This window comes from Sinocyclocheilus rhinocerous, unplaced genomic scaffold (genome assembly GCF_001515625.1).
Source record: "Sinocyclocheilus rhinocerous isolate Xijiao unplaced genomic scaffold, SAMN03320098_v1.1 scaffold697, whole genome shotgun sequence".
Taxonomy (NCBI): domain Eukaryota; kingdom Metazoa; phylum Chordata; class Actinopteri; order Cypriniformes; family Cyprinidae; genus Sinocyclocheilus; species Sinocyclocheilus rhinocerous.
The window spans coordinates 627152-647229 of NW_015664033.1; the positions used below are offsets into that span (position 1 = coordinate 627152).

General features: G+C 36.6%; 3 protein-coding genes and 1 long non-coding RNA gene across 4 annotated transcripts in view; 2 read left to right on the forward strand and 2 right to left on the reverse strand.

Annotated features, from left to right (window-relative positions):
• Window positions 1–2820, forward strand: part of LOC107729491 (uncharacterized) — a 14718-nt gene extending 11898 nt beyond the window's left edge. Inside the window, exons 2-3 of the long non-coding RNA XR_001638584.1 lie at window positions 73–77; window positions 1990–2820. This is a non-coding gene — a long non-coding RNA (uncharacterized LOC107729491). The remainder of the gene's footprint in view (window positions 1–72; window positions 78–1989) is intronic.
• Window positions 2821–2893: 73 nt separating this feature from the next.
• On the reverse strand, window positions 2894–4284 carry LOC107729487 (ferritin, middle subunit-like). Its single transcript, XM_016540013.1, has 4 exons — window positions 4011–4284; window positions 3694–3840; window positions 3419–3544; window positions 2894–3315 (listed from the first exon to the last, which is right to left on the reverse strand). Exons 1-4 carry the CDS (start codon window positions 4113–4115, stop codon window positions 3157–3159), a joined length of 537 nt encoding a protein of 178 aa, XP_016395499.1. The 5' UTR covers window positions 4116–4284; the 3' UTR covers window positions 2894–3156.
• Window positions 4285–6062: 1778 nt separating this feature from the next.
• On the reverse strand, window positions 6063–16768 carry LOC107729490 (aldehyde dehydrogenase family 16 member A1-like). The gene is given in 16 exon segments (XM_016540017.1): window positions 6063–6398; window positions 6614–6739; window positions 6918–7103; window positions 7736–7940; window positions 8875–9042; window positions 10873–11003; window positions 11216–11321; window positions 11416–11491; window positions 11699–11852; window positions 11965–12123; window positions 12555–12898; window positions 14119–14196; window positions 14334–14491; window positions 14577–14703; window positions 14798–14897; window positions 16462–16768. Coding segments are annotated over 16 exon segments (2382 nt in total). The 5' UTR covers window positions 16549–16768; the 3' UTR covers window positions 6063–6221.
• A 200-nt stretch (window positions 16769–16968) lies between these two features.
• Window positions 16969–20078, forward strand: part of LOC107729452 (apoptosis regulator BAX-like) — an 11743-nt gene continuing 8633 nt past the window's right edge. The window contains exons 1-2 of the mRNA XM_016539955.1: window positions 16969–17052; window positions 17127–17157. Of these exons, the coding sequence (XP_016395441.1) occupies window positions 17031–17052; window positions 17127–17157 (53 nt within the window). The 5' untranslated portion in view covers window positions 16969–17030. The remainder of the gene's footprint in view (window positions 17053–17126; window positions 17158–20078) is intronic.

The window sequence follows — 20078 nt, forward strand, 5'->3', positions numbered from 1 at the left end:
TTGAGTAAAAGTACAGATCCGTATAATAAAATATTACTCCAGTAAAAGTACTCAGTTTCAATTTTACTCGAGTGAAAGTACAAAAGTACATAAAAAATCAAGTACTTTTGTACTTTCACTCGAGTAAAATTGAAACTGAGTACTTTTACTGGAGTAATATTTTATTATACGGATCTGTACTTTTACTCAAGTACTTGATTTGTTTACTTCTGTCCACCATTGCCTTCAGGTAAGCATCCACAGCTTAACTACAAGCTCTACTTTTCAGCACTATGGTAACCACAAAAATGTAATAGAAACTCTTTCATAATCCTATAAGTTACTACAACTAAAAAAAAATCTATTAAAGTACTGGAGCAAAAATAAAGACAAATGAAATATTGAACAATTAATAGCAAATAATTTTCTACTATCATTACTAGAAGAATGTCTATAGAAATGTAACCGGTGAAATGTCTTTGTGCAATATGTGTGATATCAGTAGGCTTACTCTCCTTATGATACTCACTTTTCATGTCACATAATATGCAGTCGGCAGCAGTTACAAACCGATAAGACTTTGCAAACTCAGCTTTCATGGTATGGTTGATCTGAACAGGGCTTTATCACAAATTTGAACTGGTCCTATGATTCCTGTTAAAAAAACAAAAAAAAAACATTGTCAGCACATGTTTTAAAACAGTCTACATTTATTACAATAGGTTAGTATTTATTAAATTACAAAATATCAGGATGTCAAGGATGCAAATGGCCCTGCATACTACAGCAACAGCCTGTGTGATGTGGCAAATATCATGAGGCAGTTCTGCAATATCATGTAACAGTGATATCATCCCTGGTAACTGAATTTGGATGAAAAAAAAATTATTAGGGTGACAATGACAAAGCATGTCGTACCAGAATGAACTCTCAGTCTGTCAGCAAATGTAAACGGATCAAAGACTTGACACTGAGCTGTGTTGCTGTGACTCAGCATATTCTCATATATGCAATATTATGGAACATGTGAGTATGTTTGTTATTTGATCAGCTCAGAGACCAGGTGTCTAACCTTCAATTTTACACCTGCCATAACCTTTTTCAGTTTAGTAACACCAGGTAACCAAAATTCCATCTAATTCCATTATATTACTCTCATTTAAACAGAATATTCACCATATCTTTCATTACATTTTGTTCTTTAAAATAAAAATTACCAATAAACACAAAAGGTTGCAAATAGGTTTAACATTGGAATGAAGAATGCTGAAATGCTTTACAAAACCATATACTGTACTATAACAACACAAATTCAGTGTAATAATTGCAGTTTTGTCTTAAAGAGACAATTCTGTCATTATTTACTAACAAACAATAAAGCATTTTTTTGTCATACAGGTTTGTATGACATGAAGGTATGTGAACTATTTTTGTGTGAGCTATCCATTTTGACAATAATTGTAAAAGCTGATTTTGTAAAGGAAATATATTGCAATACACTTATTTTATTTTATTTTTCAGAACCACATCAAACATAATTGTCATTCTGAGAGCATCACAGAACTGGCACTGAAACTGATACATCAAGTACAGAGAATCACAAAACCACAGGCAGTTTAACAGGAATGAGTAAGTATTGCACACTAACCAATCCATTCCCCCAATCAAACAATCAAGCACAAGACCACACACCTACAATCTACAAAAATTGTAACTACATGATTAATTTTTATCGACACCTGAAACTGGACAGCGGATTTATAGTTCCCAGTGTGCTTTGTGTTGGACTGGGTAGGAAAATGTTGAAATTGGTGAAATGTTGTTATTTAAGTCCTAGTCCTAGTATGTTTGTATGAACTTTAATTATGTGGAAAAAGGTTTTTCCATTTTAATAAAGTATTTAAGAACGTATAAGTGCTGTTTAGAACACTAAGGCTCTTTATCATGGTTTTTAGTGCCCAGAAATTTCAGGTGTTTTGACTTCCCATAGACATAAAATTTCAAGCCAAGTTTTGTGCACTCAGGAATAGCTGACACCACAGCTGAGATGAGCGATTGAAGGCCAACGATCTAAATGCTATTCATAGGCCTATTGAATTTTTTATATAATTTTAAATGTTTAAGAAATTATACCAGAAGTGTATGCTATACTTTAGGAAAGCTTTAGTAACACAACTGTCCGCTGCAAACTGACTGAACTGGGTTGAATCTGGTCAGTACCTGTATAATTGAAATCCTGAGGGAAACAGAGGTTGCTGTTGGAAGAGATGTTAGTGAGGCCAGCACGGGAGCTCATCTTGTTGTCAGTGCAGATCCTAATGCTTCAGTATAGTGATGATAACACTAAAGCCAACATGACATTATGCCTTTCGGTGTTCAGTGTAAATCTAAGGGTCTTCCTCAGACAGATTTAGGGTACGTGTAAAACTAGTGGCCTAATAATATAACATAATCAACCACATCACTCCATACTCAACAAGATAGCAATAAACATTAAAGCTTATTTGCCATTGTAAACAATGGATCATGTATTTACTAATAATCCTGTTTAAGTAAACTGAACATATTTAGTTCTGTTCTAATATTTGTGGGTCTGTATTAGTCATATTAAACAGATATCATTTGATTTGAATTTCTGAACTATTTTCCCTTCTGCATATGCTCCTGTAGTAGTAAGTGTTGTTATCATTTAGAAGGTCAGTCAGTATGCAGTGCATAGTGTTTGGCATCAGTTAATCCAGGAAAGACCGAGATGCCACACAGTCTTACATATAGTTTAATCATTACCTTTTTGTAGGCCAGAGAGAATAAATCATTAATGGCTAAAAAAAAAAAAATGCTTGTTCAAATATTACTTTTGTACTCACTAACCTCTGACACACCTGTTTATTGAAAACAAAGAGACCAGTCAATCCAGCCAAAAATGTTTATTCATCTAATTCACTTGGTTAAAACCAATTAGTGTACATTAAACACAAAAGCATCAGCTTGATGACTAAAAATCACAAGATGACCAATCAAAAGAGCCAGTATCTTGATGTTGCCTCTAATTGTTAACCTTTCAGCCTCTCAAAGTCTAAAAACTTGCATTAGAGCTGCGTGACAACATTGCTTGATTATTTATGCATACAGTATAGCTGGAGGCTTTGCAACATGCATATGATCTGAGGGCTGCATTTAGCTGCTGTCTCCATCCAGGGTGTGCTTGTCAAACAGGTACTCCGCCATCCTGTTGTTGCCAGCATCCATCTTGGAAAGGTTGGTGATGTGGTCACCAAGCTTCTTGATGGCCTCAACCTGCTCATTCAGGTAGTGAGTCTCCAGGAAGTCACACAGCTGTTCGACAAGACAATAGAAGAGATGTTGGGATGCTTAATTCAATAAATTAGGATGGGATAGAGGCAGTAATGTACATAAAAACATGGCCTTAGAAACTCACATGAGGGTCTCCATTCTCAGAGGCGACCTTATGCAGATCCAGCAGAGCCTGGTTGACGTTCTTCTCCAGCTGAAGAGCGCACTGCATAGCAATCAGTCCATTGTCCCACTCATCGCGCTCAGGTTTCTGAAGAGAAAGAGACAGACACGTCAGTGAGCACGTGATGCCCCCCTCCCCTTCAATTCAATGGGCCCTTGCAAATATGCATAGATCTAGAGCCAGATTTGCTCATCAAATCGTTCACCATAGAAAAGGCGTATTTCAAATGCAATTACCTTGATGTCCTGAAGCACAATGCGTCCCCCCCTCTTGTTCTGGAACTCCATGAACTTCTCAGCATGCTCGCGCTCCTCCTCGCTGTTCTTCTTGAAGAACTTGGCAAAACCAGCAAGAGCGACATCATCCCGTTTGAAGTAGTGAGCCTGTAAGGAACAAAATCGTTAAGGAAAAGATTAAAAACACCGAGAGACGCGCTCGTTCACCGCCTAAGTGCAAGCTCTGAATTGCATAACGTTACACTGTCGCAACCAAAAGAAAAAAAGTCAAAAGACATGATTTAGCATATGGATTAAAAAAAAAACTAGATACTTGCCATGGAGGTGTAGGTGTATCCAGCGTAAAGCTCCAAGTTGATCATCTTGTTGATCAAAGCCTCGCAGTCGCGGTCGTAGTTCTGGCGAATCTGAGAAGTCTCCATTTCGGCGGATTTTTTGTCGTTTTATTATCAAAATGTTGGTAAAAAATAATAAATATGAAGTAAGATGTTTTCGAAGGGAAATTCCAGCGAGATCGAAGTTCCGTTCAATCACTGTTGAAGCAAGAACCTCTTCAGATCTTCCCGAAGCTGTGAGATAGAACCTGCACCTTCGTCTTTATATACGCTCACAACACGACGCGTCAGTGAAACTGAAACCAGCCAATCAAAGAACGAGCTGAGTAGCGAGGAAGTGTTAAACAGTCAGCTGAGAGTCAGCAGACAACGGAGATAAGATATTTGTTCCCCTTTTTCATAATTAATGGCAAGATGAACCCAACAGAAAACGATTTGGCGTTCTAGGTTTTGTATGTAAAATGTAACGTTAGACAATATATCAGTCTTTAAGAACAGGACATTCGATGTTTTGTAATTATATTTAAATTACACCAGGGGTGTAATGCAATTAATTACATATTGAACGAAAAAAATCTTAATAGATTGTATTAATATAAAAACACTGAACAGTAAACCTGATTCTAAGATTTGCGTTAAATGAGAATGGAAAATGTTCAGTATAATCAAAGACTATATCACCCTAAGAGACTTTGGTATAATTTAGTAAACGTTTTGTATAATTCATCATGATGTTTCAACCCGACACCTCTGCCACATTGTATTTTCACAGCAAACTTTTAAGGTTGAACCTTAAACTATTTACAAAATGATGAAATGACCCTCGACTTCCTTGGCACACTTGACTTTGTTTGCTCGAGTCAAAGGATCAAAGTGTGTTGAATTAGTGAAATGAAAGTCTAATGGGTTAAAAATAAGTAATATTCAGTAACATGATGTTAATCTAAAAATCACCCTAACGTTGAATTTGCTGTGCTGCTTATGTTAAACTATAGAAACGGAAACCATGGTGTGGTAATATCATGGGACAGTCTTCCAACTATATGTAGCTGTTTTTCACTTAGTAACTGCCTTCGGAATCGGACGCAAAGGTAATCCATCAGGTGACAGTGACTAAGCATTCTGGTACCATGATTTGCACACGAAACCTCACTTTTGTCAGCAATAAAACATGTCCACTCACAAGACGTGGCATTTTGCTGTGTCACTGTAACTCAGCAGCATTTCGCCGTTTCACTTCCTTGTGCGTGGCGCGAGCACGTTTGGAACTTGAACTCCTCCTCAGGGTGTGGACTGGAGTCTTCATGACAGCTTTTGTAGTAAACAGCTTTCAGACTGCCACATTATAGTATTTTTATATCAGTATTTTTCATATATAAGAATTCTGGTAGCAATGAGAATGAGATAGTAATAGTAATGATAGATAATAGAGTAGTAATAGATAGTAAAGAGAGTAATTGTCTATTGTTGAATGAGGAGACCTACATAAACTTATAACCTATGTAATGCTCTATGCTACTTTTCAAGTCTTCCCAGATGTCTGCTAAAGAGCGCTTGATCTGGGAAACATCTGCTGTGTAAAAGCATCTGATAAACGTATTAGATCAGTTTTACATAGGCTACATTCTAAATCATAAGCATATTCAAGTAATTTTCTAAATGTTTATTTAACATCTGATAGGAAATGTCTTAGAGGTGTATTGCAAGTGAGCAAATACAATTAACTAAAAAATAGCAATGGCTAGGCGTCTATTTTACGTAAATGCAGACGTAAACTAGACGTCTCCGTGTTGTACGTGTTCTATCAAGGGTGGGTAGCCATTGCTATTTTTTTTTAGTTAAGTAGAATATAGTACCACTAATTTTGGCACATTTAATATATTTTTAATCAGTTAATTTAAGCACTCTAAACAAAAATATCATTGTTAAATGAGGTACCTCACATTATATATATGACAACAGGGAATGTATGATAATGTTTTACATTTGTAATAAAACCTGTACTATTTTGCAATAAACAAGTTAAACTTGTTATAACAGTTTATTTGTCAGAATACAACCGTCTGTCATGGGAAACATTAATAAAGGTAACCTTCCTGATTTCACATGACTTTGTGAAAGTGAAACAAATGTTAGAATTTCTCCTAACATGCCCGGTCACTTTCTGTTGTCCAAAATGTAATAATAAGTGCTTTATGCAGTAGGGATCCAAATACTTTTCCAGACCACCGCCTTCCTCCAAAGCTCTTCTTGAAGAGAGGGATTTGAGCTAGACCAGTTTTGTCCTGCTTCCCTCTCCTCCTCCTCTTCACAGTGTAGCCACAGACGTTTAAGGGGACTTACACAGGAGTACTGAAGAAACTGACAGCCCTGATGAAAAAAAGTTCCATACATACAATAAAATGAGTGCTGCCAGAACATTTTCCTTGTTCAAAGCAGGCAAAACAGCCTGCATGCTTTTACAGTTATATAGAACACCATCTTTGTAAATGTATGCCCTGCCAAGGTCAAATACAAAATGTTTCTATTCCCTAAAATCTCAATGCGTATTTGTCTTCTTCCATTTTAAGAAAAAATCCCCTCACCTCTTTACTTCCCCAATACCAAATGCTTTGAATCACACTGTGGTTGGCAAGTGCCTGGGTCAGCTGATCCCTGCCCCCTGTTATTATACTGACCAGACCTCCGGGGATATCAGAGGCCTGCAGGACCTTTGAGCAAAAAACAGAAGTCGAAAACATTACAAACAAAGAATTGCAACATGAAGATTAATTGTAAAACATGAACATTAATGGAGGCAGTCTGAAGGTTACAGTGTGAGTGTAAAGTGTCTACTGCTACCACTTAAAACATACACATATACAGAAATGTATTTATTTGAAAAGTAACCTGTATAAATTCAAGAGCTGGAAGAGGGTATTTTTCACTTGGCACCATGACAACGGCATTACCCATGGCAATAGCTGCCCCTAGCAAGGACACCAGAGAGAGCAGCGGTTTGGAGTTGGGGAGAATCACTCCCAGCACCCCTAAAGCCTCAGGAGATGACAGGGCGGAACCAGACTGGGGCAGGACCTTTAATGAGATGAACATATAATTAGAAAGCAAGCAAATAAAATCTTGGGTTAATTGACCCTTCGCAGGGAGCTTGACTGACAGGCGATCGGACCAATCATAACGCCAAATCAAATGAATCAAACGACAAACAAATCAGACAGGAGCGTAGATTAATGTTGGTGGACTTGAACTTGAAAAATGTGAATTGTGAATTGATTTCTTTCCGCGGTTGAATCAAGAAACCTTCTGATGTTCATTCATGTTTATTTCATGCTATAACTAGTAAAGAGGAAGAGATGATCGGTTCACGTGCCGCTTGAACTGAGGCGCTAGTACAGTGATCTGTCACGACACCTTAAAGAGCCACAAAATGGTATTTAATGTTTCAATAAAAATAAAAAAAAGACATAATTTTAAAGATGAGACTTTGTGTCATATCAAAAGTAAGCTGTTTCTGTCTTGTCTGTTGGTGCATGTCAGTGTCCTCTTTGCTCCGCAATTTATTTTTCACTGTCTAAGAACATGGTGTGTGGCATGAGAGCACCATGGCTTGTCGGACGTAGCAACAGTAACTAAGCGGGGCAGTCCTTTGCGAAGGGTCAATTGTGCAAACATTCCTATACTAATGAATAAATATTGTAGGTTCTTACTGGTGTTCCACCCTGCTCTTTATCACAGCGTGCAGCCCAATCAGAGAGCCTGGAGATGCTAAGCTGCACCTCTTTCTCTGCCTCTTCTAATGAGATGCCGGTTTGAGTCTGGATTGATACAGCCAGGTCCCGTCTCCTCTTATCTAGACTGTCAGCAAGTGAATAAAGGGACTGAGAGCGTGCAGCGGGGCTTTTCTTCATCCACCTGCAACGACACAAGGAGCATCACAGTAGTTCTGTAAGTATTTTATCAAAAAAGTTTGACCTAAATTTTTTTGGTCCATATTAGGGATGCACGATATTGGATTTTTGCCGATATCCGATATTTTTCAAATCATTTTGGCCGATACCGACATATTTCCTTCTGTTTGGAAACAACACCAAGTCTCTCCTGTGCAGAAGTTGTAAGCAAAATATTTGTTAATTTTGGTTCGTTTTAAACAAGAACTTATTTGTTAGAATTAAATAAACAATAATGAAGATTTTTTTGACAGTACATTGAAGCTTTGAAAATAACTATAAATAAACTATATATCAATCGCTGCATTTTTTTCCCCAGAAAGGTGCAAGGTTAACCCTAACATTTCATTTTAAGATTTAACATTTGTAGATGGTCTAAAGCAAAAGAGCTGTAAAAATTCTGAAAATCTTTTAGAGCTTATGATTTGTTTAAAAAATAAAGTAGGCTATTTTACTTTTAATTTAATTAGAAGTAGGCCAACAGCGCCCCCTACAGATTAAAACTCCTTACCGAACGTGCGTTAGGACCTGGGGGAGAGGCTGCCACTGCTGCCGCTATTACGGTTTACTCTATCACACACCGAACGCGTCATTCTGTATGTGCTTTCACAGATTAAATGCAGCAATCCAAACAGTCAATCTAATCATCATTCAGACAAAACTTTGCTTCAAGAATGAGCCACACTGCTGACATGATCTAATCGCTAGCACACCCTGAGCACATGCGAGTAACGCATTCCTCTTATCAGCAAGACATATCCGCAGAATTTTTCATATCGGGCCATGCCGATATTTACATTTAAAGCCATTATCTGCCGATTCCAATATCAGTCCGATAATATTGTGCATCCCTAGTCCATATGTTTTATCCTCATGGTAACTTTCCCATATGCTCCTACCCTGGCTGGACCTTAATGGCAGCCTCTACTGCATTCCGGACATCCTTCCTGCCTCCGTCTGGGCAGTGAGCCAGTACAGAGCCCCCAGGGGCCAAAACTGACCTGCTGCAGCCCGAGTCAGCTTTACACAACTGACCACCCACGAACTGGGAGTAAAAGCGAGGGACACTGTGAAAGAGAGGAGGAGAGAGAAATGGGTTATAGAAGAGGTCTGAGTTTAGCAAACAGCAGTAGTGGTCATTTAGCCACATTTTATACATTGGTCTCAAACTCAATTCCTGGAGGGCCACAGCTCTGCACAGTTTAGCTCCAACCCTAATCAAACACACCTGATCCAGCTAATCAAGGTCTTCTGGATTACTAGAAACTTCCAAGCAGGTGATTTGAAGCTGGTTGGAGCTAAACTCTGCAGAGCTGTGGCCCTCCAGGAATTGAGTTTGAGACCACTGCATTAAAGGTTACCCAGTGGGCACCTTGATATTAGTCAAGACTTGATCAAGATGCTGTAACATCATTTTAAATTCAGCTTGGATGGCAATTTCTTCCAGTGGTATTCAAGTGAAAATAGGAAGCTGAATATATCAACGAGGAAGTTGAAGTGAAATTGGTTTAATGTGTATATACTGTATAGGCCAATATGTTTGACGATCAATTTACTGTATATCAAATCAACATCATGTCAAGTTTTTGGCATCAGATTGATTTGAATATCTGACCTGTTTTTGACATCAATTTTGATGTCTTTTCAACATTGATTGCCCACTGGGTATGTATTAAAATACAGTAACACAATTAAATAATATAATTCATGTTACACAACTCATTGGTACAGAAAAAAAGAAAAAGGGGGAAAAAGGAATATCTAAATCAGTGGATGAAATTTTAAAGCCTGGGTGCATTTTACAGATTTTTGTGACTTGATTTCTATGGTGCAGAGAGGAATTAAGTAAAGCGCGAGGAAGTAGTGAAGTACAGTGACCTATAGTACAGGAAGCTGCTCAAAAAATTCATTTTCAAAGAGAGAGGAAAGTCCCACACAATCTGTTGCTGGCAGTGCTGCTACAATACCAAGAAAATCAATCAAAATATTATGATTTCAGTACAGGGTCATTCCGTGTCAAAATTCAGAAACTTCCCCGGATAAAGGTTCAGGTATAGTTTATTTTCTGTGTTCTGCTCTGTGTCACGCAAGCTCTTCAAAGCATACTGCATTGACTGTGAGCGCAGATGGACACCCAACTGGAGCTTTGAGCACTAAAAACCCAAAAATCTGGCTTGTGTGCGGACACTGTGACCAAAACTCAGCAGACTGTGCGGAGGACAAAAATTATGTCACATGGATTGTCCGCAGGCCAGAGTAGAATTCAGACAAGAAAAGTATACTTCTGGCTTAAATTGAAAATGGGTGATATTCAACAACTTGCACATGGACCCACAATGAGATCCCCATATCTCTGGGATTGAACTATACAGGGCCTTAAAAATGAAGATACCAAAGAGGTTTATAAACCAGAATCTAAAAGGATATTGAGATTGAAACGTTGGGGAAAAAAACACAAGAAGTGCATTTTCCCATTTTTGAACTGTCATTATTGTCATACAATGCAACAAAGATAGCTAAACAGACCTATTTTGCTCTATGCCATCTTTCTTAAGTCATTTCCCCCCTTTAATTAGGCTTGAATCTTTGTCATTTGGACCCCTATACAGTTCTAAACACTATCTACAAAACAGTGGAATAATCTGTAAATATTCATCCATGACATTAAATATTTCACCAGGAAAAAACCAAACAAAATCAAAACTCTCTGAGTCTGACTTGACTATGGAATTAAGTGTTAGTGCTAAAATCTAAACTCAATCTAAATACTTCTCAAGACAGACTTTTGATGATATTTATATGTTTACACCAGCTGTAACAAGACTGTTCAATTTATGATACCAAACCTATATGCATTTTGCAGTTCACCATTGAACTATGAGCTACAACACACCCACCTGGAAGGATCAAATCCTTCAGGTATCATGAATTTGGAAGCTGTAGAGCCAAAATCAGCATAGTTGATAGAGCTGGGACTGGAGTGAGGGAGGGAAGGTGAATGTGACGGCCGAAGGAACTGATACAGACCCTACAGAGGAACAAAAAGTGACGTGACGTGACGTCTTTAGGCCACGACTTCCCCTTGAGGAGTCAGACATTCTCAACTGGTCACCAACCAAGACCATACATCCAATCAGAAATACAGTAGAAAACCCAAAGGAACAGAAACAATAGCGTAGACAACACTGAATCCCATTTTCAGCACATGAAACTAAACATGTGACCATTTTTATAATATACCTCTCTGCCTCCATCGGTGCAGTTCCCGCTCTCCCTCCGTCCACACAGAGGCAATGCAGGATCCATTACAGAATGACAGTTCACCCACACCGAACCTACACACAGACTATAGAGAAAGAAAAAGAGATAGTAAGAGCAGTAAGAGATCAAGATAAAATGAAATCAAGGTTGCCCATATACTTGACCAAGCATGTACGTACCTCTTTGCAGACTCCAAAGCCAGAGTCAAATCTTCAGTCCAGATGGAGGCCGCCTGACCATGAGGACTGTGGTTTCCTATACACAAGCACAGATCACAAAACTTTTAACTTATATTGCAATGGCATTAATATAATATGTAAATTTGTGAAAATATTCCATTAAAAGCTGCAAAATAGAATGATTTTCACTGCACTCAGACAACAATGTATGCCTATGGAAATAGTCAACTATAGCAAGATTTTTAGCTTCATATAAATCAGTTCTTTTTAATTTCATCCTCACCGAGTGCAACTCCCTCAGCAGAGCTCCTGAAGGATATGAGGGGCAGCACAGGGCCTGGAGGAGGTGAAATCACAGACTCGCAGGAAGGAGCCAGTCCACACAGTACAGTAGGGGAGTAGAGAGCACCAGTTCCAGGTGGACATGACTGGATCAGCTACAAGATGTAAAACCACAAGAAATCAGAAAGATGAAAGCATTCGTCCATTAAATGCCAAAAAATCCATCCTAAAATATTTGGCAACATTTAAACGTAAATGTTCACACACTGTCGCCCCCTGCTGCTGGGCCCCCAGAACTGCAGCATCTATACGTTTCCTGTCAGTCTCAGTGGCAAGAGGAACACATTTCATCCCATTCATTCTCAACTTCAGCCTGGCCACAACAATGTCCAACACTGATTCCTGCACACAGAGCACCCACTGGAACTGGACAAGAGAAAGAGAGAAGCAGGCAAAAACATAAATATTATATTTGTTCTACACATGACAAGTGGTTTTCAATCAGTGTGCACCCCTAGCAGACTATGGCGGTACTGCTGAAGCGCTGTTAACTGGTTTTATTTTAGAAAATAAGCACTAATAACAAGTAGTATATATTAAATATTAGATATCTAATTATTAAATACATATATAAATACCACATAATGTTTTCCTATGTTCTTTGCTGAAAACCTTGGAAACTAGTAAAATACTTACTGTATTGGAATAGGTAAGATTTTTTTTTTATATATTCTTGAGAAATTTCTCATGCTCTCCAAGGCTGCATGCATTTGATCAAAATACAGTAAAACAGCAATATTGTGACATATTATTACAATTTCAAAGAAGGTTTTTTTTTTTTTTTTTTAAATATGTACATTTATTCAGCATGAATTGAATAACTGATCGAAAGTCACAGCACTGTCGAGGTCTGCCGAATCAAAGATGATAAAAGGGCACACAGAGCCGAGTGAGAGAGAGAAAGATATGGGGACTCCCCAACCAGCTACTGCTTTAGCCAGGGCTTCTCCAGTCTGTTGTCTTCCGCTGTAGGTCTGGTAGTTCACTTGTGGATTTTGAGCCACTTTGGCACCCAGAAATGCTTCACTGCCTGTTACCACATTCAGTACTCCAGCAGGGATCCCAGCCTCCATAAACAGCTGAGCCAACAGAAGGGCAGGAAGAGCGGTAGTCTTGCCAGGCACCACAATAACAGCATTGCCTAGAAAATAAATAGACATGTAAATAAATAATATTTAACCCAGTTTGATTTGCACCCGCGCATCTCATTCAGATAAGATTACTAGTTTTTACATTTATGAGCAAGAACTCCTAATGAATTAAGCTATTTTAAATCATAAATGATATATATTATTTGTTAAAGCAGTTAAATGCAGGGTTATAATTATAGTTCATTATATTTAGAACTAAAACCATAAAAAATTGTTATTTGAAATAAAACGTTAACTGAAATAAGAATAAATATAGTAATTTTAATTCAGCTAGTTGCCAAGGGAACACTTCTCATTTACATTTAGTTGAACTTAACGTACTAAAACAACTACAAATATATATATTGAAAACAAAACGAATTAAATGACAAACAACAACAACAAAATGAACTAAAAATGAAAATATACAAATGTAAATAATTCAAAATATTATAGTTAATTATAGTTATAACGAAAAACATAAAACATTTTACTTAAAATAAAATTTAACTAAAATTAAATTAAATAGTCATTTTATTTCAGCTATTTGCCAAGGCAACATTTCACAGTTTTATTTATTTAATGTAATGTACTACAATAACTAAAAATAAAATGAAATAAATAATAATAATAACTATATAGATATATTTTAAAAACAAAAACGAATCAAATGACAAAAACACAAAGTGAACAAAATGAATTAAAATTACAATGGAAAATTTAAATGATTCAAAATATTTTATTAATAAAAACTATAATACTATCTTTATGATGCTAAAATAACACTGGTTAAATGTAAACCAATGAAAACGGTTTAACAATACACACATACAACCCCCACAATTTTATAGGGACGATGATCAAAATACTCTCAATACTAAGGTGAAGTACAAAATTGATTTTAAAAATTGATTTATAGTTTTCAGTATTACATTTAAATGTGAAACATGTAATTTACTTGCCATTAGTGCTGCATCTGCAACAATGCAATTTTTTGAAAGTGCCACAGTTTTATTACGGTCAACACAAGTTAATCTTCAAATGCCTAAACTGCTGCTGTCAGCAAGTTATTTAAAAAAAAAAAAAAACAATATGTGAGAACTTCTGTTTCTTTTTTTTCTTCCCTGTTTTTATGTCACTTCATTCATCTTTTGAAAGAGTGGGTAGTATATGAAAGTATCATAATATTGTTCATATATGTATCTTATCATGTTTTAAGAGAAAGACTCACCCATAGCTAGAGCTGGTAAAACCTTAAGCAGAAGAAAGTAGACGGAGCAGTCATCTGAAACAACCACTGCCACAACGCCTAGTGAACAGACAAAATATGACATGAGACTTTTAGTACAACCATGCCTCCTACTTACAACACATTTTCTCACTGTCTTCAACAAGTTCTGCCTCTCAGACTCACATACACACACACACAAACAAACACTCACATACCTTGCGGGATCCACTCAGGCATGAGCGTGTCTCGTAGCTGAGCCCAGCTGGCATAGTACTGGGCCTGTCTAATGAGCACAGCAGGAGAAGTAGAAGACTGAGAGAGCTCACACAGCTCAGACACACACTGACTGTGTCTCTGCAGGACACTCGCCAACCTGGGGCACAGACATACATTAATAATGATGTAGCATGATGTAACATGGAACATTTATGACATTATTTTGAGTAAAGCTCTAGTACTTGAGTAACACTTTGGCTCTTTGGTAACAGCTCAGTTCACTCCAGGTTTTGAAGCCTCCAGCTGCAGATGAGGCAGCAGACGCAACATCCTCATCTTTAGCACAAACAGTGCTGCAGACCACCGCTGCTGTACAAAGACAGGAGGAGGAGGGCAGGAGAAGTTATCTTTATCACTGCATGGAAGATAATACAACAGATCTGAAAGATCAAATATTGCTTACCTTTGGAATCAGTCACATCTTGGGTCTGTCTGTCTGCAGGGCTGGAAAATTTCCCATCAATGAAGAAGCCAAGAATGCGAGAGTGTTTCTCCAGCCATGACTGAGAGAATGAAAAAAACAAAAAACGGACAGTTTCTTGAGAATTTGTTTAACTGGAATGAATATCTCACACAAATTGGACAGCAACGATGACGTTACACTTTAAAATTAAGTTCAAATATGCTGAAAATTCAAATTACTCTGATAATTCAAACAACAAGCATGCTTGATTTGAGTAAACAAACTGTAGTTTGGTTGTTCCACCTCTGAGGGAACCAATAGAGTGGCTTTGTGAAAACAGGGTGAAGGTTGCAGTAGATCATTCATAGAACATATAGCTCGCACAAAATACATGAACAGTTAACTATTTTGAACTTTGCTCACAACACTTGTGACGTTACACTTTAAAATTAAGTTCAAATATGCTGAAAATTCAAATTACTCTGATAATTCAAACAACAAGCATTCTTGATTTGAGTAAACAAACTGTAGTTTGGTTGTTCCACCTCTGAGGGAACCAATAGAGTGGCTTTGTGAAAACAGGGTGAAGGTTGCAGTAGATCATTCATAGAACATATAGCTCGCACAAAATACATGAACAGTTAACTATTTTGAACTTTGCTCACAACACTTAAAGGGGTAGTTTGAGAGAAAATTACATTTACTTAGACTAATGTTGTTCCAACCTGTATGACTTTCCTTTGGCTTTTTATAAAGTGCGATATAAGAAATATAAACACTTGACCAGCTCAGTCACTTTTCACTTTAATTGCATGGCAAAAAGATGTAATTAATGTGAATGGTGACTGAAGCTGTCAGTTTGTAACCTGCCTAAGATGTTCTTTTGTGTTTCACGTGAGAAAAAAAGTAATATGGACTTAGTTGGTACATGTTGAGGATGAGTAAATGACTGAATTTTCATTTTTAAGCAAACTACTCCTTTGAGACATCCATTGTTTTTTAATGCAAATTTACAGCAAGAGGACCACCACCAGCATCTTATCAGCATCTTTTCTCATGGGCTGTCTGTATCCTAATGAACAGCCACATGTAAATCATTTTAACACAGGGTGAAAAAATGGCAGTGTTCTGTGGCACTTTAAATGATACATAAATATCAAATTGATGATTCAAAGTATTAAATGCATTTAAGATGCATTTTATTTGACCCTCTAACTCTAGCACTCTCTATTCTAATTCTATTCTTTAAAAAAACTTGCCCTTTTAGACTTGCAATCTATTCATTTACTGCTTGTTTTCTTAAAAAATAAAAACACTAGCTTCTCTAATCTTTTTGTATTCTATCTGTTTTCTTTTTATTTATTATACAACTAACAAAAGCAAAAAAGGCCTCTAACACTAGCTTGCTCGATTCTTTTTCTATTCTATCCGTTTTCTTTTTATTTATTATATAATTGAAAAAAAAAACCTTGCTATGTGTTCTGCGTTAAGCTAACTGAGACTTGTTATAGCACTTGTATATCATTGCTCTTTTGTTGATTTTGATTGCTTCCATTGTCCTCATTTGTAAGTCGCTTTGGATAAAAGCGTCTGCTAAATGACTAAATGTAAATGTAAATGTAAGATACAAAGTTAATTTACCCCGAGGATCGCTTTAACGTTACCTGTGCAGTTGCTGTGCTCGTGCTGGATGGTCCATACTCCATCTTTTGAAAGATGTCGTGCACAGTCTTTGTAGAAGTGCCTGCCATAACAATTTAACCTATAGAAATAAAAAATTGTTTCTGACTTCTGAAAAAAATGCTAATTCAAAATAAAATAATAATACTGACTGTGTTGATACTTTCACTTAATAACAGCGATCAAATGTGCAAAGCTGTCAACTACTAGTTACAATAAGCAGGACCTGACGAATTATCGATTGCAAGAAACAGGTAAATATTAAACAATTCAAATGTGCATTAAGCGTGAGCTTAGAAGTCCACGCTGGTATTTCTTCCTGGGTTGTATTGTGTTGCCAGATCGCGCAAGAAAATCAAGCAAAGTGGTATTTAACAGCAAGTCACCAAAAAAGCGAAAATGAGCGAACACTGTTTTTTCTCCCTGATTTGACAGAATGCCTGGATGGAACACCACAGAAAAATAATAATAATACAAATAATAAATCGAAAACATTACTTGAAACACTAAGTAACAACAACAATAGGCTATAGATTGCCTATATTTTACTGATATGGCTTGCGAAGTCTCGCAAGGTAAGTGACTGTGTTTGTTTGTGCTCTTAAGCGATGCTAGACGTTTGTTACTTATGTTTCTCTTCGCTCTACAGATGACCAGATTGGAGAAGCACTCTTAATTGGGTACGTTTCACTTTTTAAATTTATGATGTCGCTGTATGTCGTATTTTATATTCATTATAAACTTAATGTTTCCGTTAATGGCTAGTCTAACCCCCAGCTTTAGAATCTTTGAAAAACTTAAAAACCAACAAACAAACAAACACACACAATAAAGGTTAAACTATGCGGACAAAAACCAACAACAATTTATGGCAAACAATTAATGATCTTTAGTGGACACAGTCACACAGTAAGGCCATGAAATATGTCATCTAAGAAACCGATAAAAAGTTGGTTCGACCTTTGACATTTGTCAGAGATTCAGCCTCGGAAATCTTCAAAAGTTCTTTAACGGTTTAGCACAATGACAAGAAACATACTGTGTTCTAATTGTTTTCAAATGTAGAAGAGAACACACAATGTGTTTTATTTGTTTTAATCTGCCTTAATGTATTGTAACTGATAGATTGTCTGCAAAGTGCAAAACGAAGAGCAAAAAGCACAATTATTCTTATTATCTAAATGCTTCACTTGTGAAATGTATATATATATATAAAAAAAAAAATCAGATCTAAGGGATGTGTCTTATTACTGGTTCATAAAAAAACATTTAGATGTTGGTTTTATTCACAGAACTATAGCACAACCGCCCCCTAGATATTGCACTTGTCTTGACCAAGTTTGACATTCAGAAGTTTAAATAAATTAATTTAGAATGCACACAGTTTGATATGCAAACTTCAAGGGGTGTGTCTTGTTACTTGTTTAAAGAACAATATTTACAGCCATCTTTTACTATCATATGTAATTCAGGATGCACGCTATTGAATTAAAGTTGAATCTGTTAACACATTAATTTTTAAAACATACAGTATTCCATCTCAACTTCAAAGGGTGTGTCTTGTTACTGGTTCATATACGAACATTTCAATGCTGGTTTTATTCACAAAACTATAACACAGCACATGATATTGAAATGTCAACGAATACATCAATCAATCTTCTATCTCAATTTCTAAGGGTGTGTCTTGATACTTGTTCCTAAAATAACATTTCAATGTTTATATTATTCACATAAATATAAGACAAAAAAAGCTTATTTAAATGTAAAAATGGAGAAAAAGCTTAAGATGTGCAGTACACTGCCCCTTAGAGGAACACATTGCAGTTGTTTTGACCGAGTTTAAAATTCAGAAATGTGAATAAATTAATTTAAAATACACAGAGTCTGACATTTAAACCTCAAAGGGTGTGTCTTGTTGCTGGTTTATAGAACCACATTTCTATGTATCTTTTACTTTCATAAGAAAATTCGGATACACGCTATTGAATCAAATTCAAACCTATTAACATATTTTTGTAAACATACAGCATTTTATCTCATCTTCAAAGGCTGTGTCTTGTTACTGGTTCATAGAATAACAAATATCGGTTGAATTTGCAGAACTATAGCACACCACATGCTATTGAAAAGCACATACATCAATTAATAAAAAATACAAATACTCTTATTTCAGCTTCATGGGGTGTGTCTAGTAATTGTTTCCTCTAATGACATTTAAATGTTGGTTTTATTCACAAAAGTATAACACAACAAAAGCTATTGAATTGTAAAAACTGAGAAAGAGCCCTGGAAGCTTCCCAAAGAGTGTGCGGTACACCGCCCCCTAGAGGAATACATTGCAGTTGCTTCGACTGAGTTTGATATTCAGAAATGTGAATAAATAAATTAAAAATACACAAAGTCTGACATGTCAACTTTAAAGGGTGTGTCTTGTTACTGGTTGATAGAACAACATTTACATGCTGGTCTCATGCACAGAACTATAACACAACGCACGATATTGAAATGGCAACAAATACATCTATTCATTTCTAATAAATACGCTCTTCTGTCCCCATTCTAAGGGGTGTGTCGTGTTACTGGTTCATGGAAAATTTACATGGTGGTTTTATTCGCGAAACTGCAACACAGCAAAAGCTGTTTAAATGTAAGGATTGAGCAAAAAGCTCACAAAGCCTTTCACAGATTGTGCAGTACACCGCCCCCTAGAGGAACATGTTTTATTTGTTAAGACTGAGTTTGACATTCAAATGTTTAATAAATTAATTTAAATGTATGCAGTTTTCCATCACAACTTCAAAAGCTGTGTCTTGTTACTGGTTTCTAGAAGAATATTTTAATGTTGGTTTTAGTCACAGAATTATGAGAGGGCACATGCAATTGAAACAGAATTATTAAATTGTTTATTAAGCTGATTAACCAATACATCAATTAGTTATAAATTCAATTTTCAAGCTCTTTTTCAAAGGGCCCGTTTTGTTTCTTTAAAAACACTTTAATGTTTTGTAAGAGGGATCACAAAAAAATGCATGTTATTTTTTTAGTACTGTCCTGAGTAAGATATTTTGCATCAAAGATGTTTACATACAAGACAAAATAATAGCTGAATTATGTCAGAAGCTTCAGAAAGAACCTATATGTTTCCCATATAGCCACACCTACCTAAAACGGCTCGTTCTAACACGCCCCCACATATCTACCTCACTATGTGGAAATATTAGCATAATGCCGCCCAAATGTGCACGCAAAGAAAGAAGGCGTGGTTTCAGGAACAGCAGTAGTGTTGATGCAGCCATGTCAGGGAGACACTGTGTTTCAGTGCGAAAGCAAAAGCACTTTATTTGGCCTTCCGAAACTAGATGCATTTAGGAATCTTTAAGATCACTTACAACAGAACAGCAATGCATTCTATGGACGACCGTTTAGTGAACCTAGGAGAGGAGGTAATTCTGACTTTGCTATGACAATCTGGCGCTTCTGAATCAGCACTGTAAGTATGTTTTGTTATCAGTTTAAGTATTTGCTATTGACTGTTCAAATGCGGAGTTTTGAGCATCGTGTGTGTGTGTGCGCACGCGAGAGAGAGAGAGAGAGAGAG